The sequence below is a fragment of the Arvicola amphibius genome, chromosome 9 (assembly GCF_903992535.2).
Source record: "Arvicola amphibius chromosome 9, mArvAmp1.2, whole genome shotgun sequence".
In the NCBI taxonomy this organism is placed as follows: Eukaryota; Metazoa; Chordata; class Mammalia; order Rodentia; family Cricetidae; genus Arvicola; species Arvicola amphibius.
The window spans coordinates 1,099,753-1,124,631 of record NC_052055.2 but is presented as its reverse complement, the minus strand read 5'-3'; the positions used below and the strand labels follow the sequence as shown (position 1 = coordinate 1,124,631).

The 24,879-nt window shown below is 36.5% G+C and overlaps 1 protein-coding gene across 2 annotated transcripts in view; it reads right to left on the bottom strand.

The window, feature by feature from the left end:
* Positions 1–24,879, bottom strand: part of Mtdh (metadherin) — a 54,883-nt gene that overhangs the window by 14,937 nt on the left and 15,067 nt on the right. The window contains exons 2-7 of one of the 2 annotated variants that reach the window (XM_038342018.2): positions 21,865–21,966; positions 11,327–11,411; positions 10,469–10,645; positions 8,964–9,029; positions 7,516–7,752; positions 2,288–2,386 (exon numbers count right to left, since the gene is read on the bottom strand). In XM_038342018.2, the coding sequence (XP_038197946.1) occupies positions 2,288–2,386; positions 7,516–7,752; positions 8,964–9,029; positions 10,469–10,645; positions 11,327–11,411; positions 21,865–21,966 (766 nt within the window). The remainder of the gene's footprint in view (positions 1–2,287; positions 2,387–7,515; positions 7,753–8,963; positions 9,030–10,468; positions 10,646–11,326; positions 11,412–21,864; positions 21,967–24,879) is intronic. The other variant, XM_038342019.2, reaches the window with a different exon arrangement.

Here is a 24,879-nt window from a genome sequence, read left to right as displayed (position 1 = left end):
GTTGTAAGTGTTGGAGGCAAGTGCTCTTAACCCTCCAAAACATCTTGTCAAACACATCTGGCTTTAAGGATCTAATACATGTAATTTTCCTTTTCTAAGCAGCCAATAATAGTTTTCATATTAGAAAACCATTGTACAGGTAAGGTAAAATGTCTAGCAGGACAGCCTGTAGCTGCTGGCTCAGTGGTCTTTACTCTCAGCAGCTCAGATTCCTTACTGCTGCTTTCCTAGTTCTGCAATGAAGAGATGATTATTTTTCTTAAAAGCAGCATAGACAATTTCTCTTTAAAACCCATTCTTTTGCATCTGTATACAACTTGATACATTATAACTTATAGAGTTTTCCCAAAACGATTCAAAAAGTAGACAGAACGGATTCTGTTCTGTTTTACAGTTCAATATAGATTCCAAAACAAATGATAAAGCTCAAAACATGGAATACTGAATTTTAGACCCAGGATTAAAACTAAATTTTCCAAACAAGCATCCTTAGCTGGACATGGTGGTACACACCTGTAATCTGAGAGATCTAAGACTGAGAGTTTTAAGTCAGCCAGGCTACAAAGTGAGACCATGTCTAAAAAAGACACCAATATGACAAAGAACAAAATAAACAGTCTTCCCTCTTATGTTAATCTTCAGACACGGGCATCTCTCTCTTTCTAACCTAATATCCGTAAATGTGTAAGGACTCCGCTTCAGCCACTGTGTTACAAAGCTCACCTCCATGTCATTGTGACTGTACACCCAGGAGTTAGAGAATGGGGGACCAAGACAGCAAGGCCTGACCCATCCTTTAACTAGCTGTTTGTGTGGCCTGCAGAAAGAGACTTCCTTTGCTTCACTTTCATTATCTGAAAAGCGTGAGGGAGAATAGTGTCTGCTTAATACAACTGTTTTAAGTACTAAGTGAGGTGATAATGAGCAGAAACCTGAGACCAGTCCCGGGCAGACAGCCTTTCACCACCACTACACGAAACACTCCGTAAAGAACTGCAACACTGGACGATGGTGCACGCCTTTAATCCTAGCACTTGGGAAGCACAGTAGGCGGATCACTATGATTTCTAGGCTATCCAGGGTTATTCTGTCAGAATCCCGACCCCCCAACAAAGAAAAAAAAAAGCATCATACATTCAAGAGTAATCAAGTTCTCTTTCAGGAGGTTTCAACACAAAAAATTAAAATAAGGTCAAAGTAAAAAAATTCAGAAGATAATTTTAAAAATTAATTAAACTTTTACATAAGAACATGAAATCTATACTTTCTTTTCTAAAACAGATCAAAATGATGGAATATATACAAGATAGGAAAGAATGCAGCAAAAAGAAAATTTAGAGGAAAGAATAAATTCTGAAAATTGGACTGGGGGGGTGGGGCGTAGAAAGTCGATAATTTAAAATGAAGATGGTGAGCTTTTCAATGTGAAGACCATACTATTTTTCCCTTTCTTACTTTATTTTTCAGACAGTCTTGTATATAGCCTTGTCTGGCTCAAACTCCCACCTACACAGACCAGACTCGGCCTTGCCTCTGCCTCCTGGCAGAATTGCTCATTCCACAATGCCAAGCTTGCTTTATCTTTCTTTTAAATTTATTTATTATTATTATTTTTTTAATTTTTGGTTTTTCGAGACAGGGTTTCTCTGTGTAACTTTGGAGCCTGTCTTGGAACTCATGCTGTAGACCAGGCTGGCCTTGAACTCAGAGATCCACCTGCCTCTGCCTCCCAAGTGCTGGGATTAAAGGCATGCGCCACCACTGCCCAGCTTTTTTCTTGTTTTCAAGGCAGGGTTTCTCTGTGCAGCCCAGGCTGGTCTCTCCATCTGTCTCTGCCTCTTGAATTCTGGCATTAAAAGCATGTGCAGCCACCACCACTGAGATGATTCTCTTTTAAAGGTATGTTTTCATTGGAAATGGGGCTGTGAAAGTGGTTGTCTACTAGCACAAAAATGTGCACACAAATAACTCAAAGCCACTGCTATAGAGTCCATTCCTTCTTTTATAACAAAACTAGAGAAATAGAATTATTCATTTAAAACAGAAAAATTTAAAAATTAGTCCTTCAGAACTATAAGAAAGACTGCCTCAGTCATAATGGAAAGTTAGATTTAATCCCATAGGTATCCAGAATCAAATTCCAGGTAGTATAGCTAGTGTCAGATTATATTACTATGACCTTGAAAGAGTAGAAATTAGGATTAAAATTAAGACATAAAGCATGAATTCAGGGTGTTACAAAGAAAATTCTGCAGAAAGTAACTGAAAAAAATTTAAAAGGACATACTTAACCCAGACCATTCATCATCGATATAGGGCTGATTACGGCTAACATCCCACTGATAATCAGAAGTGGTAGACTGAGAAACTGGCTCAGCAGTAGACCCTTAAATGAAAAATGAATGCAATAAAATTAAAAATGGGTTTTCCTAAGGATGTTTCATAACAATAGATCTATACTTTGCACATGGACTTTATTTCTCCTAAAAGGAAAATTTTAGACATAGCAAAAGTGTTAACTTAAAAGGAAAAGTAAACTTGAGGGCAATTTTAAATTAGGTTTGATAATAATTAGATCTAATCCAACACCACCACTCATACCAACCAGAGTCTAATTTTTGTCTGCAAATGTTAAAATGTTGAAAAACAGCTCCATTTTTCTTAAAGGTAAGCAGTAAAAGACAAAGTTGTGATGCTAGCTAGGTGCTTCGTTTCAACATATGCACATATCCTGAGAACTCAGAAAAACGATTAGAAAATGTTTTAGACCAGAGAAAGTTAAAGAAACAAACTTAATCAGAAAGGTGAGACAGAAAAGTCAAAAGTCAGAGACAAGAGTTGTCCCACGTTCAGAGAGTTACGTCAGCTACAGTAGAGGAAGAGTGAGAAGGAGAGGTGGGGAAGGTGGGGCATCACAAGGTCTCTTAGGAACCTCATAAAAGCAGCGGTGGCCCAACGCCAATGCCCAGAACTTTATGTAAAAATCTGAATATATTTTGGGGCATAACAGTCCATGCAAGTAAGGTCAAAACCCATTGTTCTATGGCTACAAATTAATTGAAAATGCAAATGAAAGCATTCTATCAGGTGCACAGAGACACATACACAAAAGACCTTTTGTATCAGAATTTCACACGTATAAGAGTCCTTATGCAACTCTTATATTCACTTTGGATTCAGAGCTCCTTACTGATAGGAAAAAAATGGTTAGGAAGCACAGGTCCCTGGTTAGTGTAAATAAAACTAATGATCCCTTTCCCCTTCAGTCTTCACTAATTTATGCATTTCTACTTGCTTCAGATGAGCTTGTTAGCATTTCACTAATGATTAATGTCTCATTATATACTCAAAATAGTACTATCTTCTAATGTAAAATTTAGTAGACTACTCAACAAATGTGGTACTATTTAGCATATTAGGCACTCAGCTGCATAAATATAAACATCTTCAGTAGCCCCTACTGCTTTCTTAAAATCTATGTATGTGTGTTGTATAGTTATCAAATGAAGGAAGCAATTAACTTGTACTCCTGAAAATGAAATGTGGTTGATCATGAGTTAGCAAACTGTACCTTGTAGGCCAAGTCTAACCACTGATTTTTGACTGGTTCATGAACTAAGAAGAACTTCATATATATTTGTTTTTTTCTCCTTGAGACAGGATTCCTTAGTATAACAACCCTCTCTGTCCTGGAATTTGCTCTGTAGACCAGCTGGCCTTAAACCCACAGAGATTTGCCTGCCTCTGCCTTCCAAGCCCTGGTATGTGTAACCACATCTGGTCAGAATTTCATATTTTTACTTGGTTGAAAAAAAATCAAATGACTAGTGTTTTGAAGTCAGAAACACTCATTTGCCTAAGTATTATCTCTGGTTGCTCTCTTGCCATTATCATGGCACAGTTGAGTTGATAGCTGTAACAGAGAAGGTATGGCCTATAAAACCTATACTACTCACTATTAGCTTTAACAGGAAGAGTCTGCTGTCCCCATTCTAGGCTAGTGTTCCAGACACCATGAAATAACATCATCAGTAAATGAAGCTCATGGAACCTATGTGACTCAAGTAGTGTAAATGAAAAGGGCCCCCCACTTATGTAATATTTGGTTAACATATATAGCTTCTGCTGATTAATAAAAGACTTATCCATTTAAATGATGCTGGATTGACAATATCACTAATAGTGTATACTCTGAATCAACAGGTCCTAAAACATTATTGAGTATGTGTGTTCATATTATCTGAAAGGCTCACTTAAAACTCATAATGAGAAACAAATAAATAGAAATATGGCAGATTCAACCAGAAGTTTGGTGGGTGCACTAGTAACAAGAGCATGGTCCTAGCCAAGTGATTCTCAACCTGTGAGTTAGAACCCTTGGGGTTGTGTGTCAAATGACCTTTTCCAGGGGTCACCTAAGACCACTGGAAAACAGACTGTTTACATTACGATTCATAAAATTACAGTTATGAAGTAGCAATGAAAATAATTTTATGGTCGGGGTCACCACAACATGAGAAATTGTATTAAAGGGTTGCAGCATTAGGAAGGTCGAGAATCACTATTCTAAAGGAGAAGGCCTTCTGGAATATTTAGGCTAGTAAATTGCCAGTGGTAGATCTAAGTCACAGAATCTAAGTCACTGGCACATAAGGTCATTGGTGTTCCCTACAACGTAAAGATCTTTGCTATTTCATATATTAGACAGCAGAGGCGAGTTAAATGTGAGAGGTACAAAAGAAGCAGAGTTCTGTGAAGAGGCACTCATCCCCCTAGCCACACTAGACCAAGCAGCTGGCAAAATAAAGAACGTCACTTGCAACCTTCAATTTGCAACAAAACTTGAAAGATGTACAGATTTAAAACTATGATAGCAATATTTAGAGATTATTTTAAAAATGAGAACCAATAATATAGCAATAGCTATTATTTACTGAGTGTCTACTATGTAGGTGGTTTTCCTAGACACCGAGTTCTAATCCTTCCATCAACTCTGCTAGGCTGTTTTAGAGCTAGCAAATCATTTGCTAATACTACTTAGCTATAACTAGAACTTAAAGTCAGTTAGTCAGTTTCTAAGCCTACTCTTTCCATTTTATAAACTATGTCATTAACTATCATAATTTAAGCAACTACTTTAGAGGCACCAAACTTGGTAGCTGACATACATTACAATCTTGACAATTACTTAAATACGAGGTATATTTGGATTACATAAATAAATGTCCACAAACTCCTAATAGGTCTGTCTGAACTAGTCTATCCTTATTCTATTTTGTCATGCTACTTTTTTTTTTTTTTTTCCCGAGACAGGGTTTCCCTGTAGTTTCTACAGCCTGTCCTGGAACTAGCTCTTGTAGACCAGGCTGGCCTCGAACTCAGAGATCCGCCTGCCTCTGCCTCCCGAGTGCTGGGATTAAAGGCGTGCGCCACCACCGCCCGGCTGCTTTTTTTATTATTATTATTTTCAAGATATTTCTCTGAAAACAGAACATTTAGGTCAATAGGTCAATATACTGTGACCCTATGAGGTGTCTTAGTTTAAGTACATGGCCACACAATGACAAATCACCTAACATGCATTTTTAAGGTGCCCTTTTACTAGACATTGACTGTATTCTAAGGAGCACACACACACCTCCTCATGCACAATCAGTCATACCTGCCTTTCCTCAACAATCCAATGCAAACTTAGTTTAATACAGTTTTTTTTTTTCCCAATTTCAAAAGAATCTTGAATCCAGCTAGTGAAGGCCATCCATATAACTGGCTGCTTTATCTGTTACAACACTAGGCAAACACCACCTAATCTATGTTCTAACAGTGAAACTACATTAGCTTCTGTAAGTAAACTAGAAATATATTACAAGATCAGTATTCCCAACACTGTTCCATAAAACCTGATCTTCTATAATATGAGACACTTTCTCTGTTGAAAATGATGGTATGGATTTAGGGACCACCTTTGTAAACAGACTTTGGTGTTTCCACAGTTTCTGGACCTCACAGTGAGGAGAGGAGAACAGACTTGGAACAACGATGTTAGTGAATGAGTTGGAGTTTGCTTCCCGAGGGCGTTAGTTTTTGGAAAGGACTGGAAAGCTAAGAGTAAGAGAGGAGGTTATGTTTTTTCTTGCAAACTAACTTTCTGGTATCCAGTATTTCTCATATTAAGCTAAGTTATCAAAACTACCCACCATAAATAAAATAGAAAAAAAACTGTATGTCCAAGCAGGGCACTGAGGCTCACAACTGTATTTTCAACACTTAAAGGGCATAACTGTCCTTGAGTTCCAGACCAGACTTGTCTGACAAAGCCAAAACCATACCCCCAAAAGAAGAGAAAAAATTAATTTACTATATGAGGAATTACAATTCAATTTAAAAAGTCAACAAAAGAGCATAAAGCCATTGGACAAATGCCAAAGAACATGGATAGATAAAAACCAGAAATGAAATAAATCAAAAAAAAATGATCATTAAAAAAAAAAAAACAGAACAGGATCAATTGATTCACAAAATTTAATCGTAGAGTGTTCCTGAGCAATCTGACATAAATATTAAAATAAAGTCAACTAAATAATTCATGTATTTTTCGCTTATCAAATCAGAAAAGACTAAAAAAAAGCCCAATTTGATAAGTAAAAAATGATCAATAGGCATTTACACTGAGGATGAAGGTATGAGAGTAACTGACAATATGAACACATTCATGTTCTCTGTCTCGAAAAACCAAAAAAGAAAAAAAAAATGCACATCCAATTCAGTTTATGTTAAAACCAAAAACCATACATAGTAGAGAAAAAAAGCCCATAAATACAAAGGCTAATTACAGCTGCCACTGGGTGGTGTGATGACATATTTCCCTTTACCTATTTGCTGCTTTTCATATTTAATAAAGATTTCTTTTCCTATAACATATAAGCACATGTTGCTTAAAACACAATGGCTCTCAATAGGGGAACTACTAATTTTTGCCATGTAAATCCATGGAAAAGATAATTCTAATAGGCATTTTTATAGACTATAAAAAATGGATGCTACAAACTTGCCTAGTATTTTATTTACTTTTTATTTACACTCAATAAAACGACTAAAATCTATCACATCTACTCACATATTACATTTATGAATAACTAAGAATATATAATTACATCAGCCATACTGAGGAACAAATGCGACAGAGAATGTAAAAACAGTATATAAAGAGTAAATGATGTTATTTGTGTTAGTTTCCACTTGCTCTATTCTATGCATAGAGGCAGAACTAGTATTTCTTCTTCCTTTTTTGGGGGACGACAGGATCTCACAACCCAGGCTATCCTCTAACTCATTACGCAGCTCAAGATGACCTCCTGATCCTTCAGCTTCCACCTTCCAAGTCCTGTGACTGCAGGCACGCACACGCACTACCATGCCTATTTCTATCGATGGCCTGCTTTCCGTCACCAATCTTGAAAAATCCAAGATGTATCAGATTAATTTTAAATTAACTTTTCCCCTAAGAGTCCTTACCAATGCCAGAAAATATTGAACGATCACTCCAGTTCCTTCCCCAGTCTTTCCCATTGGCATTGGCATCAGCAGGGTCTTGAGTCCAAGCAGACGGCTCTGTTTTCCTCTTGCTTGCAGAAGCAGGTGGAACAGAGTTCCACTTCTCCTCCCCTGCGCTCATCTGTGAGGAGAGTTTCACAGACTTTTCAGTCCAGCCTCCTCCATTGACAGTAAGATTTTCATTCAATCCCGAAGAAACTTAAAGAAAAGAAAGTAAAGATTAAAAAGATAAATGATTTCTTGTAAAAAAAAGAAAGAAAGAAAGAAAAACCGGGGCATTTTCAAGTTTCTATGACAACTTGGCTTATGCTTTGTCCTCTCTCTCCCTTCTTATTGTCCTTTACATAGCCCGAGTATGAAAAAAGTAAACTGAACAGTTCTCACATGGTTACCACAGATCCCCTTTAAAGCTTGTTTCTGAGCTAGGATCTCACTATGTAGCTCCTAGATGTCTCATGGTTCTCCTACCTCTGTTTCTATAGTGCTGGGATTACAAGCATGCACCACAACACCTGACTTCTTAATTTAAAAGTCGACAGACGATTAAAATGTAACATGCATACTAGTGACGTTCTCAATGGCAAACTGACAAAATATGTATTCTAGTATATTCTCAATACTCACCCACTATGAAATGACTTCTTAGTTAGACATTCTTTCCTTAAATACACCTTTGTATATTATACTACGTGTAATGACAGCATGTCAGAATCAACTAAGAAATTTAAATAGACTCTATGGACCGGCCCAGACCAATCAAAGTGAGGACTCTGAGGAAGGCTGTGTGTGGTGCTTTAGCTTCCTAGATGTGCAGCCAGGATTGAGAGGCTTGGACATTAAGGAAGTGTCAAGAACAAGCCTAAGATGGGAAGGCTGCTTTTCTTTCTGCTTTAGGCCACCATAATGTTCTGCTTGCTTCAGCGACAAGAAATGAGCGAATTAGGTTATTTTTGTTTGTTAAGCACCCAATAACTTTAAACTATATTCATTTATCACAAAATATTTGATACCATCAAGGAAGCAGTTAAAATTTATAAAGAGCTACATTTTCTTAAGATACAGAGTAAAGTCTTCTTATCCCAAGTATGCGCATATTATAATCATGTCCAACAAAGATCCTTCTGTATTGGTTTAAATGCTACAAGCAAGAAACAAAATTGCACATAAATTATTACTGAATGTTTTTATATACAGGAAGGGAAGGAGCTAGAACATATCAAAACCAGAGTGTGAGTGAGCATCCTTTTCCATTTTTAAAATCTCTAGGCTATGATTATATTAATATAGAAATTAAAAATTAACTTTAACCCATTTTCTTTCCTTCAACATCATCCATGTAAGGAAAGAGAATGTATGCAAGTTTCTATTTTGATGGGCCTTCAGTTTAAGTTACATGTAATTTCTCTCACCCTGAAGTGCAGAATCTCCTTTTCCCGATTTAAAGTTGCTAACTTGAACATTTAGATGAGAATCACCTGGGTTGAAATAGAAATAAGATTTATTTCCACTATGAACATTAAATCAGGAAGAACACACAATTGTTATCTATAATACACTGCTCCTTCAAGTGCCAGTTTTGACATTAAAAAGAGTGATTTTGCAACGTATTTCACATATCCACAGGGAACTGAGTGTCTAGTTATCACATTTTTAGTCAATTAAAATGTCGAGTCCTGGAAAACTGCCTAATTATAAATTATTATAAGCACTGCCTGTTATTCTGCAATGCTTCTAAATTCTGAAGGTTCTTTCAGGTAGGAACTGGAGAATTGAGCTCTGAAATTGGATTCAACTTTGCCTCATCTCAACATGAGCTGCCTTTTGAATAATCCCAGAAGCAAGCACATCAATTTAAAAAGAGCATTGCCAGATTTGGGATTATAACAGGAAATATGGCAAAAAATGAGAATTACATGTTCTAACATAAAAATTCCAATCTCTGGCACAAAATAAGCATAATTATCACAATATAACAAAACCAAACCAAACTAACTCAAAACACCTATGAAACAAGAGGTGCAAGCAAGGCAGGCATGCCCAAATCAGAAAAAAAGGGGTCACCAACAAAAATACTAAAACTATTGATACTGTATGATAGCATAATGGATAAGGAGAACTCATTGCTGTACTACGGCAGTAAATTTCATAAGTTAGCAAACAAAGAGCAAACATAAAAACAGCAAGGTTAAGAAGGTGATCTGCTAACAACCCAGAGATCGAAAACAGGGAGGTCACTAACAAAAGACAAAGGAAATAAACCAATGCTTTGCATCAAGTTGAGCAGCATCACTTTGCAAACTGTTGTCTTTAGGGTAAAATGTTAGCAGTGCAAAGTGCTACCTTAAGGTAGTTATCAATGCTGGGTAGTTTGCACAGCTGAGCTCTTGGTAGGAAGGATACTGGCTCCATCATCTTTGAAGTTCTGGTCTAGCTTTATCAATACTTAGAAAATTGACAAAACAAGAACCAAACCAAAACCAAAACAAGAACAAAACTGAGGTGGAGAGACAGAACCTGCACTAACCACAACATGCTAGTTCCATGTTGGAATGAAAGTGCCCAACATGCAGAATGGTGATAAATATTCCATTTAATCAATGTCTTATTTACAGTAAGAAATGGAGATGTAAGAGGACTGGGCAAAGCAACATACACGAGGGAAAGAAGCAACAACATTTTCTAATGTGACTCAAGGCAGAAAGGCAAATTTTAATTTAATAAGCCATTCATTAGGCAATATTAATAACACTGCTGTTATGCGGTAAACCAGGATGTGGTTCACAATACTCTCATGAAGAAGGGTATATCAGCACAATGATGTTAGCAGATCAAAATAGATTGTGACATAATATTTTGTACATCTGACTTAAAGGAGTTTGATTTGATGTACCACTCTTATGTTCCACTAATATACCTTTATTCTTCTTGGAACCAACAGGAAATGATGCAGTTGTAAGTTGCTCGGTGGTAACTGTGATGGTATTTTCTATCCCAGGGATAGTTGAATCCAATGAACCAGAATCAGTCAGCACTTTATCACGCTTACGCTGCTGTCGTTTCTCTCTGTGACTAATTTTAGTTTCCCAGGCTCCTGACATAGCCCGAGAAAAAAAATGTTATTCAGTAAGGGGAAAACAAAAAAGTTGTAGATTTGAGGGGGAAAAATATGGGATGGGGCAGAGATAATAAATTTAGATAATTAAGCTAAAAACCATGAGTGCTGATTATATTAATTTGCTCTAAGAATTTATTCTAACCTCATGTTATTTTAGGCAAAAAACCTATTTTTATTCTAGTTTTGTTTTTTAACAAAAATTTTGCATATGGTTTAGGAAAAGTGACAGAAAAGAATTGTCTCTTTTTATCCTGTTGGGTAGAAGGAGAGTGTTATATCTGCTACTAATACATGAGTTTAGGGTATGATAATAAATGGCTTATTCAAGAATTTTGCACACAGCCTTTTTGGAATGGTAAATTTAAGAAAAATGGGAAACTCCAAACCATATTTTTAGGAAACAAAGACAAGATGAATGGCCTCTCAATTGCTCAGAATATTGAGCAAACATAAATTCAAAGAATAAGCACCATTGGATGCTTAAATGATTTAGATAACCAAAGTGTTTCTTAACGCCACAGATCTTTATGTTAAAATTTATGGAAATTAAAGAGCTACATACAAGATTAACTGAAACAAATGCAGCTTATATACCACACACCTTAGTTAAAAAAAAATTTTAAATATTTTCTATAGGCCTTTCCCTTGCTCAAATACCTTCATCAACTTCCTTTCCATCATGGCGTGAACTGTTTTGCACTGCTTTTGCATCTGACTTTGATTTCTTCTTATTTTTCTTTGACTGAAATAGTAAAATAGAATGTTACTTATTATTTTTCTATGTTTTTGAAAAGATAGGAGTCAGTAAAATACATAATGAAATGTATGATACTGACAAGTAAAAAATTTAAGTTTGATTTAAACTTAGCATATTATGTGGCAATGAGAGGTTATCATTTGAGTGGTTACTTTGTGCTAATTACAGTAATTTTCTTTATTCTTTAAAAATACATTTTTAGAGATGAGAAAATGGAGGTATAAATAGTAATTCAACATTACACAGACTCTACTGGGTCACATTAAATTAGTAAATGAAGTTAAAATTCAAGGTCTGCTTGGTTCCAAAACCACATTATGCTCTTACACATGTGTCCTACATTATAGTATAAATAAAGTATTGTAATATGCTGCTCTAGGGGCAATAAAATTAAAACCCACTGCCATTTTCAATAGAGAAATTATATACCAAATAATGGTTTGATTAGTATATTGCTGATAAACCCTATGTACAACAAACTGATATATCAATTGTATAAAGCAGAATATTTGATCAGTTTCAAAGCAATAAGAAAAAATATTTCAGACTGTATGTTTAACAATTCAATAAAGATAAAAATACCAATGTAAGATACAAATTCTGGAAAAGCCTTCTAATTCCCTTCCTGCTAATTTTATATCATCCTTTCAAAAGCTTCCCCAAAACTGCACATGGTTTCTGTATTTAGATAGGTGTATCCAGAAAAGAAACAACATTAACAATATTGTAGGGTTTTGGTGCTTTGTTTTATTGAAATAAGTCTCCTTTAACCCGGGCTGACCTTGTTGGTTGCCGGCTGCTCAGCCCCGAAATAATCACACATAAACCACATTATTTAAATCCCTGCTTGGCCATTAGCTCTAGCTTCTTATTGGTTAACTCTTATGTCTTAATTTAACCCATTTCTATTAATCTGTGTATGGCCACGTGGCTGTGGCTTACTGACTGAAGTTCTAGCGTCTGTCTCCGGTAGGAATACATGGCTTCTCTCTGACTCCGCCCTTCTTTCTCCCAGCATTCAGTTTAGTTTTCCCAGCCTAGCTCTGTTCTAACCTATCAGGCCAAACCAGTTTCTTTATTCACCAATGGTATTCACAGCATACAGAGGGGAATCCCATACCATGACCTCAAATATAGCTGAGGATGACCTCAAATTCCTAAGTCTCCAGCCTCTTCCTTCAGAGTACTAAGATTACAGCATAGGCACAGTTCTACTATAGTTGTATACTACCACACCCAGCCTTAAATGTCTGGTTAAACATAACTATAGTCACTCATCTTCAAGTTACAGGCTGCATTGTACCGATAGATATTTATAATTTGAGTAAACAATAAGTATAGTTTGAATGAACCAAGTAGATGATATCTAAGTGCTTTCCTACATGAGAACTTGCAAATAGAGTCAGACTGACATACCTGTGAGTCTCCCATCTATGGATTCAACCAACTTCATATTGAAAACATACAAGGGAATAATAAAACACACCTGTACAGACTTTTTTGTGAGCACTCCCTGAATGATATAGTATAAGAATTATTTATACAGCACTTATAGTTTATGAAGTACTGTAAATTATTTAGACACAAAAGTATGGAAGGGTATATATGATAGATATTACAAATAGTTAACTTTTTATAGTATAAGGGATTTAAGCACCTAAAGAAATTGACTAGTATCCACATGGGGTCCAGGCGCCAATATCAGACAGAGATTGAGGGGCAACTGTATTCTTAAATGGTATGAATTTTGAAATGTAGTAAAAACTGTTTTTTTGACATAAGAGTATATTTTTTAAATCACTTTTTTACAAGTTGTTTTATTCCCTTCATAACTGATCTGCATTTGACTTTTTGAATGTTCTCATTATCATGTATCATGTTTAGCATACTGCTTTATTATATTTCCAGGTTGCTCATACCTACTTTTAAAAAGAATTCAAATTTTGTAAAAATTCAGTATATTCAAAGAACTTTTACAGGCTAGAGCAGGTACAACAAACTTTGTTAAAGACTGGAGAATCAAGTGTTTTAGGTTTTAAAGGCCTGGTGGTTTTGTGATAACCACATAACTTTGTAGTATAAAAGCAGGCTTATATACAACATAAAAATAAACTGATAGACTGTTCCAATAAAACTTTATTCAAGCTATATAGGTATATTAACATTTTATAACATATTAGGCTAGACAACTAGTACAATATACCTAAAATACTATCACTTCAACAGTAACCAATTATTAAAAAATGTATTTTAATGACAATGACAAAGTATAAAGAGGAGGGTGATCTAAGTTTTTGGCATCTGGTGTAATCATGGCTAATCCATCTAAAACAGTGTATATGTTACACTTAATCTCAATTCAGATTAGTTAATGGTTTGATTATTCAATATCCACATGTAGCAAGTGGTTGCTATAACAGATAGTCTATGTCTCCAAAACCTACAGTAAGCATCCCCCTTTATAGATAAGAAAATTGAGGTCATAGGAGATTACAGAAAACGTCTAAGATCATGGGTGAAACTAGGAATTAGGTCCAGTTCTAACTCCAGACTCCACATTTACAAATAACCTGCTATTCCAGCTAATTTAACTGCAAAAGCACATTTAATAATAATTAAACATAAAATTATCTATGTAGTACACAAATCAAGGTGGAGGTGAGCTTCCGCTCTGCTGCCTTGGTTTTAAGAGCTAGAAGGTGCTACATAGGCTGCTGGGGGAGAATTGCCATCAACAGTCTTACTTAGCTGTGGGTCCTGCATGCTAGTCTCATCTGCCAGCAAATGTCCCCACTGGTGCAATAACGGCATCACTGGGATGGGAATAACCAATTATTTTCACTGGATTTGAGGCCTGCTCCACAGGCAGGAATTCACGTTGGTAATGTAAACATTAAAAAGGCTGTGGTAAGGATGAAGTCATAGGTCTTAGCGAGGAAGCTGCTATGATTTTGCTAAATGGATATGATGTACCTGTCAAAGTGCCTTCTAAGTATTTATTTATGACAGCAGATTACTGCCGCTATCAGCTTGGGTCAATGAAGCTTCTTTTTGCAATGGGCAGTGGTTACTTCAGAGACTCATAATTGTTCAAAATACTGAGATTAAGTTACTAAAATGCTCAGCCCTACATGAAACACCTGTGTCATTCCCTCAGGGCTCAGTGAACACCAAGAGGAAGTGGAAAGGATATAAGAGCTTCCAGACACAACATGACCATTACATTCTTTACCTCTTTAGCCCCCAGTATCTGCATTAGAACTGTACAAGATGAAGCTTGTCAACAGTCCATCATGAAGTGAGGAGGTGCTTACAAGGTGCTTACAAGGCCCGGTTCCTCTTACATGCAGTTAATTTTGTAAGCATTATATGCAATTAATGGTTTCTGAGGGGGAAGGAGAGACATTTTTTTTTTCAGTAGCGTAGCCACTGGATACCTATGCTCATGTAAATAAACAACCATTTATCCATGCCCTCCTAAGTTTAAATTCACTGGTACACACAAACTCTCTCCCCAGCCCTTCCCTCAAAGGACAGACACTGGAAAGGGTAGAACTACACTCACCCACGTACACTGACATTTGTTAGCAACCACTCTCACTATTTATTTGCTGATGATACGATAGTTTACATAAGTGATCCCAAACCTCTAAACTCTTTCAGTAATGTAGCAGGATACAAGATTAACTCAAAAAAAATCAGTAGCCATCCTGTACACAGATGATAAATGGGCTGAGAAAGAAATCAGAGAAACATCACCCTTCACAATAGCCACAAATAGCATAAAATATCTCTGAGTAACTCTAACCAAACAAGTGGAAGACTTGTATGACAAGAACTTTAAATCTTTGAAGAAAGAAATTGAAGACACTAGAAAATGGAAAGATCTTCCATGCTCTTGGGTAGGTAAATATAGTAAAAATGGCAATCTTACCAAAAGCAATCTACTGATTCAATGCCATGCCCGTTAAAATCCCAGCAAAATTCTTCATAGACCTCAAAAGAATGGTACTCAACTTCATATGAAAAAGCAAAAAACCGAGGACAGCCAAAACAATCCTGTACAATAAAAGAATTTCTGGAGGCATCACAATCCCTGACTTCAAACTCTACTACAGAGCTACAATACTAAAAACAGCATGGCATTGGCATAAAAACAGACAGGAGGACCAATGGAACCGAAGAGAAGACCCAGATATTAATCCATACAACATCGAACACCTGATTTTTGAAGAAGCAAAAAATATCAAATGGAAAAAAGCATAGTTAACAAATGGTGCTGGTATAACTGTATATCAACATGTAGAAGAATGAAAATAGATCCATATCTATCACCATGCACAAAATTCAAGTCCAGATGGATCAAAGACCTCAACATAAAGCCAGCCACACTGAACCTTATAGAAGAGAAAGAGGGAAGTACGCTTGAACACATTGGCACAGGGAACCACTTCCTAAATATAACCCCAGCAGCACAGACACTGAGAGAAACAATTAATAATGGGACCTCCTGAAACTGAAAACTTCTATAAAGCAAAGGACACGGTCAACAAGACAAAACGACAGCCTACAGAATGGGAAAAAAGATCTTCACCAATCCCATATTCTGATCTCCAAAACACACAAAGAACTCAAGAAATTGGTCATCTAAAGAACAAATAATCCAGTAAGAAAATGGAGTACAGGGGGCTGGAGAAATGGCTCAGCGGTTAAGAGCATTGCCTGTTCTTCCAAAGGTCCTGAGTTCAATTCCCAGCAACCATATGGTGGCTCACAACCATCTGTAATAAGGTCTGGTGCCCTCTTCTGGCCTGCAGGCACACATGTAGACAGAATAGTGCATACACAATAAAGAAAGAAAGAAAGAAAGAAAGAAAGAAAGAAAGAAAGAAAGAAAGAAAGAAAGAAAGAAAGAAAGAAAGAAAGAAAGAAGAAAGGAAAATGGAGTACAGACATAGAGAACTCTCAGCAGAGGAATCTAAAATGGCAGAAAGACACTTAAGGAAATGCTCAACATCCTTAGTCATCAGAGAAATACAAATCAAAACAAGATTCCATCTTACACCTGTAAGAATGACCAAGATCAAAAACACTGATGACAACTTATGCTGGAGAGGTTGTGGGGAAAAGGGAACACTCCTGCATTGCTGGTGGGTGTGCAAGCTGGTACAGCCCCTTTGGATATCAGTGTGGAGATTTCTCAGAAAATTAGGAAACAACCTTCCTCAAGACCCAGCAATACTATGTTTGAGTGTATATCCAAAGGATACTCAATTGTGCCACAAGGACATGTGTTCAACTATGTTCATAGCAGCATTGTTTGTCATAGCTAGAACTTGGAATCAACCTAAATGCCCTTCGATCGAAGAATGGATAAGGAAAATGTGGTACATTTACACAATGGAGTACTATAAAGTAGAAAAAAATAACATCTTGAAATTTGCAGGAAATGGATGAAGCTAGAAAGCATCATTTTGAGTGAGGTAACCCAGACCCAGAAAGACAATTATCACATGTACTCATGCATAAGTGGTTTTTAAACATAAAGCAAAGAAAACCAGCCTATAAATCACAATCCTGGAGAACCTAGACAACAATGAGGATCCTAAGAGAGACATACATGGATCTAATCTACGTGGGAATTAGAAAAAGACAAGATCTCCTGAGTAAACTGAAGGCATGGGGAACTGGGGAAAGGGTTGAAAGGGAAGGGAGAGGCAGGGAGGGAAGCAGAGAAAAATGTAGAGCTCAATAAAAATCAATAAAAAAATAAAAAGATTTGTTAGTTAATATCACCTTAGAGTTAAATGTCTTAATTTTATCACTATTTCTAAAAGTCTTTTTACCAGAAATGTTAATCCAGATGAGAATGAATATGCACATAAAGCTTTACAATAAATATTCAATACGTAGTTATTTATCCCAGTCAGTTTACTGACATGAAAGATTTTCTTTGTGTACACAGTGTATTCATGCTATTATAAGCACTCTGTCCCTGAATTATTATTTCTCTAGTGATTACAGACCTGTGCCTCAGTTACCATCTTACACTTTTAAGGAGCTCTACTATAGCTAATACCGCTAGGGGAAATCTTTGGCACAACTGTTTAGCTTCCTTGTTACTATACTCCCAACCCTATTTATTGACATATTCCAGCATAGGATCAGGTACATTATTAAATCTTGTCCATACAACATTAACAGTAAAAATCCCAAATAATTTGATTTAAAAATGGATAAACTATTTGAACAGATATTTCTGAAAAGAAGACACATGGCCAGCAAGTACATGAAGAAATGAGCAACACTCCAATCATAAGGGAAATGCAAGGGCTGGTGAAATGGTTGAACAGGTAAAAGTGCTTGTAATGCAAGCCCATTGAACTGATTTTGATCCAAAACCTGTAGAGCCCATGTAATATAGTGGCATATACCTGTAATCCCAGAACTCCTTTGGAGAACAAAGAGGTAGAGACAGGAGTATGCAGGGCAGCAGAATCAAGAGAGACTCTGCTTCAACAAGGTATGAGAGAATCAATTCCCAAATGTTATCTTCTGATCACATGCGCTGTGGTACACACATATCTATAGACACACAGACGCATACAGATGCATGTATAAGTGTGTGCACACACACATGCAACACGTAAATCCATGATTATGAGCTGTAAAACAAAGGGAATTCTACTGTTGATGGGAATATAGACTGATACAGACATTTAAAGTGTGTACACATTTGATAAACAGCTATGACTTGTAAAGCTCTGACTTAAACTATAATACATTATATAAGGAAAACCGCAAATGTAAGCAAGTAAGCACCTGCATTCAGGAAGTATTGTTATAAGTTACTCTAGTTGATGCTTAGTTCAATGTATGCTGCTTTGGAATTGTTTTGTTTGGTGACAATTCTCAAACTTCTCGGTCTGAGGATACTCAAGACACTAAAGTACTATTTAATTATGCCAATGTATTTAAAATAACAACTATCTACACTCATAATTATATCTACATAGTGATATTTTTCAAAACAAAATGACATGTTTACAGTTAGGTGGTGATGCTTCATGCCTTTAATCCCAGTATTCAAGAGGCAGAGGCAGGTGGATCTCTGTGAGTTTGAGGCTAGCCTGCTCTATACAGTGAGTTCCAGGACAGGCTTCAAAGTTACACAGAGAAACCCTGTCTTGAAAGACCAACTGACTGACCGACCAATCGACCAAACAGCCAGCCAAATAAATAAATAAAAGCAAGCAAACAAATAAATATTTTTAAAAATGACATGTTTATGAGGACAGTATTTCAAATATCTTTAATGTCTGGTTTGTATAACTAACTTAACTGCTTCTTTGTCCAACTTATTGAGATAAGTTGTTTTGATTGTGGCACATGAAGAAAATCCAGATTTTCACAAATATGTGTTTTAATATTAATTATTAAGACATAAGATTTCTTTTTTTTTGTTTTTTTTTTTTTTTTTTTTTTTTTTTGAGACAGGGTTTCCTTGTAGTTTCTAGAGCCTGTCCTGGAACTAGCTCTTGTAGACCAGGCTGGTCTCAAACTCAGAGATCCGCCTGCCTCTGCCTCCGGGGATTAAAGGCGTGCGCCACCACCGCCTGAAGATTTCTTTTGAGGGTAAAGGAAATATATAATTTAACTGTGGCTGCATTATTTTTTAATTTTATTTTTTAAGACAGGATCTCACTATGTATGCAGCTCTAGCTGTTCTGGAACTCACAGAGATCCACCTGCCTCTGCTCTCTGAGTGCTGAAATTAAAGGTGTGTACAATCATGCCCAGTTTAGTAACTACTTCTATTAATTTCAAAATAAAACTCCTTAACAAAAAGAAAGAAAATCAATGTGGCTGGAAGTGAGAAAGGTCAAGAAGCTGAAATTGGGCTCATTCCATAGGCAGGGTCAGGTTCAAAACTGTGCAGTGTGGGGGCTGGAGACACGGCTCACTGGTTAAAAGAAGATCTGCTCTTGCAGCAGATCTGAGTTTGGTCCTCAGTACCCATGCATGCCACTCACAACTGTCTGTATCTCCAGTTCTAGGGGATGTGACGGCCCCTGACCTCATCACGTACCTGCAACGTAACACACAAAAACTCACACAGGCATTCATACATACAAACAGACAAAAAGTAAACACATCTTAAAAGAAATATATGTGAAATTTTTTCTAAGAGTACCAAGAAAGCATGAACAATTTTTAGAGAAGAAACTATCTGAAACTAAAGTTCCAGGGGACCTAACACCATCTTTTACCTCCCACGGGCACTGCCATATGTAGAGCACAGATATATATGTAGGCAAAACACCTACACACATTAAAAAAAAACTTTTCATACTCTACTATATTAAAATTAACTTTGAATGAATGTTTAATGACTTAAAATAAAATATTATTAAAAACAAACACCCCCTTCACTGTTGCTTGTTAAGATGAAGTGATGTGCAAAAATACTTGGCTCACTGAATACTATTAGCTCTTAGAGTGAATGATTTTATAATAGCAAATGATTTCAGTGGATATCATTGACTTCATTTTTAACAATTTAATAGTAACAAACTTTTATACATTACGTTTATAATTACTTTTCTAATTAGCAATTTTCAGATTTTCCTTTTTAGTTTAGATCTTTGTAATACTAGACACAAAATGGATTCATAATCATATATGTTGCCGACACATGAATTCACCTGATTTTACATATAAATAAGTTTTATTTTATTTTATTTTTTTGGTTTTTCGAGACAGGGTTTCTTCTGTAGCTTAAAAGTCATATGCCCCTCCGATCTTAATCACTCAACTTTAGGCTTTTCTTTTAAGTGAGTCTGATTATGTTCATTTTGATTCTCCCCCCCCTCCAGTTTCTGAAATACCACCCAATCTTAATAACTAAGTCAGTATTTTCTCTTCCTTTTTTTTTTTCTTTTTTCTTTTTTTTTTTTTTTTGAGCCATGGTCTCCTTCACTCTGCAGCCCTGGCTGGCCTGGAACTCACTATAGATTAGGTTGGCCTGGAACTCACAGATCTACTTGCCTCTGCCTCCAGAACACTAGATTAAAGTTGAGCATTACCATGCCCAGCAAATCAGTCTTTTCTGGATACCCAAGTAGGATTCCCTTTCTCCACTGATTTCACAGCACCAAATACCCTATTTTATCAGATAGCTTCTTTCCTTACCTAGACTGTACTCCTTCTGAGGGTAAAAACATTACCATTTCTCTACCCCTTCAGTAATTATTATCACAATGCCTGGCTAATATCCTTATATCTCTACTAGGAACGTATCAGTGAGGTACTGATTGGCCTCCATATCAAAATAAAGACCTAAAAAACTACGAGATGTGGTAGCATGCAGCTGTAATCCCAGCATTATGAAGGTGGAGACAGAAGGATCATAAGTTTGAAGTTAGTCTAGGCTATAAAAACAGAGACATTAACATGTATTAAAAAAACAAGAAAGCAAACTACCTAGAAAACTATGGCAGCTAGTTTAATCTGCTTTATACACCCAAGTTCACTCTAGCTCTTTCTATATAATGTGTGTGTGTGTGTGTGTGTGCGCGCGTGTGTGTGCACGCGCTTGTTTCCTTTCCAGACCAAGTTGTACCTATAAAGGCTTACTCAAATGACAAGAAATGTAGCCAATATTATAACTTGAGAAACAATTACTTTCTGTATAAAAACCATTTTTCTTAGGGCTGGAGACACATCTCAGTGGAGCAATAGTTACTTTTCAGAGGACCTGAGTTCAGTTCCCAGGATGTACAACGGGCCGCTCATAACCCTTTGTAACAACAGCTCCAGGGAGATCCACTGCACTCATTTGTTGTGGAAGTCAGAGGACAATTTGGAGGAGTAACTTCTTTCCTACTGTCATGTTGATTCTGGAGATAGAACTTGGTGACAAATGCCTGTACTTGCTGAGTCATGATGCCAGCCATCATCCAAACCTTTTAAATAAGGACCTCAGTATAGAATTATTTTGTTAAATAAAGTTAACTGCTTAATAAGTAGATCATTCAATTTCCCTAACAATGGAAATCTATTTAAACAATACCATCTGACAGTTTTGCTAAGCATTTTTATATTACAAGGTACAATATTAACATGAATAACAAGATTCTGTTTTTATATAAGAAATAACCTATAAAGCCAGAACCTTACTCAAACAAAAAATATTCAAGACATAAATTACCTTTGGCATAACGAACATTTATTAATACCACTGTAATATTTAAAAATATTTGGTAGCATAATCTTAAAAAAAAAAAAAACTTTACCTATCCAAGTATGATTATTTTAAATTCTGGAGTTTCCTTAAATGGAAGATACACAATCCTATCAAACACAAAAAAACATGATTTTTTATGTCACTGTCTTTATTAAAAACTTTGTATACAATGCCTTATGTTCCCAAGCTTACCTTTTCATTTTTCTTGTCTGTCTCTGGTGGCTGCTTTGCTGTTATACTTCGAGGAGTTCTAACAACTTCATCCTCAGGTACTTCAACAGTCCGTCCATTTGACTGCAAAGGTTACAAGAAAACATCACATCATCAAACTGGCTGGCTGGCCAAACCAAAGACAATAACACGTACAACAATCAAATCCTTCCCCAACCCAAATTAACAGGCTGCTTTTGCATGGCCATATCATCTAAAAATCATCAGACTAGTAAGAGTGTTTTGTGATACAATGAATTAATTAAATTTTTTAAATCTTTATTTACTTTTATTGGCATGAGTATTTTGCCTTGCATGTTGATCATATATGTGTCGGGATCCTGTGGAGGTCAGATTATGAACCACTTTGTGGGTGCTAGGAATTGAACCAGGGTCCACTCCAAGAAAATAGCCAGTGCTCCTAATTGTTGAGTCATCTCTCCAGCCCCTCTAGAATGAACTCGTAACTAAATTCTGCACCATAAGTTTTCTGGTCACTCACAGATATTAGTTCCTCTAATAAGAGCAACGAAACAGAGGCAGAGTTTCTACCTACGGGGCTCTGAAATGTATTTACACTGTGATTACCATTAGCTAGGTAATCTCACCACCTCTGGATGTTGTACCTTAAGATGAGTTTGGCTCTATTCAAGAGTCAGTAAACTATTTTCAAAAGTTTTTTTTGTCTCTCTCTTTAAAAATTATGTGTATGTGTGTGAATGTGGATGTTAGCATGGGGGCCAGAGGATGTCAGATCTTCTGAAGGTTGGAGTGACAGCTGGTTACAACCTACTCTCTGTGGAGGCTGGGAAACAAATTCAGGTCCTCTTCAAGAGTGGTTGGTACATGCTTTTAACCAGTGATCTGCTTGTACATCTCTTCAGCAATTTTTTGCTGTATCAGGCCAGTGAGGAAACATTTTAGGACTTATGGGCCATATAGTCTCTACTGAAATCTTCTGCAGTAGCAAAAAAGCAGCCAAAGATGATATACAGATAGATCAATAACGTCAGAGGATCCTAATGTTTTTAATTCTACAACCCACAGCCACAATCACAAACAAGCAAAACAGTTACTTCAGCTTTGCTAACATTTCTAAAATGACAGACCAAACTTTAGATGTTTGTGGGCAGAATCAAGTCTCTGATCCTCAAGTCCACTTTGTAATCAGGATTGTTCCTATTACTTTCTCCCCTTTTAAACAATTCTGAGCCCCATTAACAGAAATGGATAGACTGAGGAATTTTGATAAAACTGGGCCCATGTTATCCATCTATCCTTCTTTCTGAATCCTACCACTTCTTCTCACTTATCCATTCCTCTTAAAATCGACACATTAATTAAAGTCAGTAAATTAATGTTCTAGTTTCAAAACCGTTGTTTCTAATATTTGCAGAATAGACTTCTATCAAATTGCCCATTATGATACAGTTATGTACTGGGAAAAAAAAACCATGAATGTTGATACCCTCTGTATGTTTCTTTGGTTCTCCCTCCCTTCACCATTTGTTTAGTCCTATTCTGGTTTACTTAGATTTTATGTTTTTAAATTTTTTTCCTTTTTTCTTTTTTTAAAAGATGCCTGCCTATATTGTAATGAGAAAGAGGGAAAGAAAAAGTATGGATGTGGGTTGCTGGGGAAGTATGTGGGTGTGGGGGGGCTGAGAGGAGCTGGGAGGAAGAAATCAGATTATATGAAAAAAAAATCAATTTTAAAATTTAAAAGTGTCTGTAAAGTGGCTTTACATGCATTTAAAAAAATAGGGGCTGGAGAGATGGCTCAGTGGTTAAGAGCATTGCCTGCTCTTCCAAAGGTCCTGAGTTCAATTCCCAGCAACCACATGGTGGCTCACAACCATCTGTAATGAGGTCTGGTGCCCTCTTCTGGCTTTCAGGCATACACACAGACAGAACATTGTATACATAACAAATAAAGAAATATTTAAAAAAAAATAAGCAGCAAGCTGGGCAGTGGTGACACAGGCAGGTGGTTCTGAGTTCGAGGCTAGCCAAGGTTACACAAAGAAACTCTGTCTTGAAACACCAAAAATCAAGCAGGAGCTGGAGAGATAGCTCAGTAATTATAAACATTTGCTGCTCTCGCAAAGAACTGAGGTTTGTTCTCATTACCCACATGGTGGCTCACAACCATAACTCCAATCTGATCTGATCTGGTCTCCTGTCCTCCATGGGCACCAGACAGACATGCATACAAACAGTGGATTCGCACGAATGCATGCGAAACACTCATACACGTAAAATTAAAAATAAATCTTTAAAAATATCAGGCAAATGAGTCTGGAAAGAGATCATTTACAATTTAAAACTCAATTTGTAAGTTTTCCAAAGATTTGTAGCAGGAAGTCAAAACAAAAGCTGTCTTCTTAGCTGAATAAATGTCTAATTAATCAACATTTAATCTGCTGAATCTTAAGCAACCTGTTAAAAATAGGACAGTGAAAGCCAAAAGCAGATTTCCTCACTCTTGATCTGGTTTTCTTTCATCTGTACTGTTTTGACCGCTCTTTGGTTAAGTGCATGGAAAGGTAAGAAACCTCAGAAGGCAAAGTAGACTTAGGGACTTCTACATCAGATACTCAGAACTGGCTGGTTTTCCTTTCTGATCTCAGTCTAACTTGCTATTTGTCATATGCTAGTTTTTTTAATTCTTGTCTTTTGGTTTTGAGGTGAACTTTTGCTATGTTCTCGCTCATCTTTTGAGGTGTAGAGTTTCCAGGATGCACTACCAGTTTGACCTCCTTTTTCTTTCTTTTCTTCCTTCTTTCATTTTTTTGAAAATTTTTATGAGGTTTCTCAGTTTAACATCCTGGCTCTTCTGGAACTTATTCTGTAAAGCAGGTTGGTCTCAAACTCTCAGAGATCTGCCTGCCTCTGCCTCTCAAGTGCTGGGAATTAAAGAATTATTTTCTCTTTTAAGAACAAAGGTTTCAGCTGGGCATGGTAATGCATGCCATTATTCCTAGTAAGTTCCAGGAT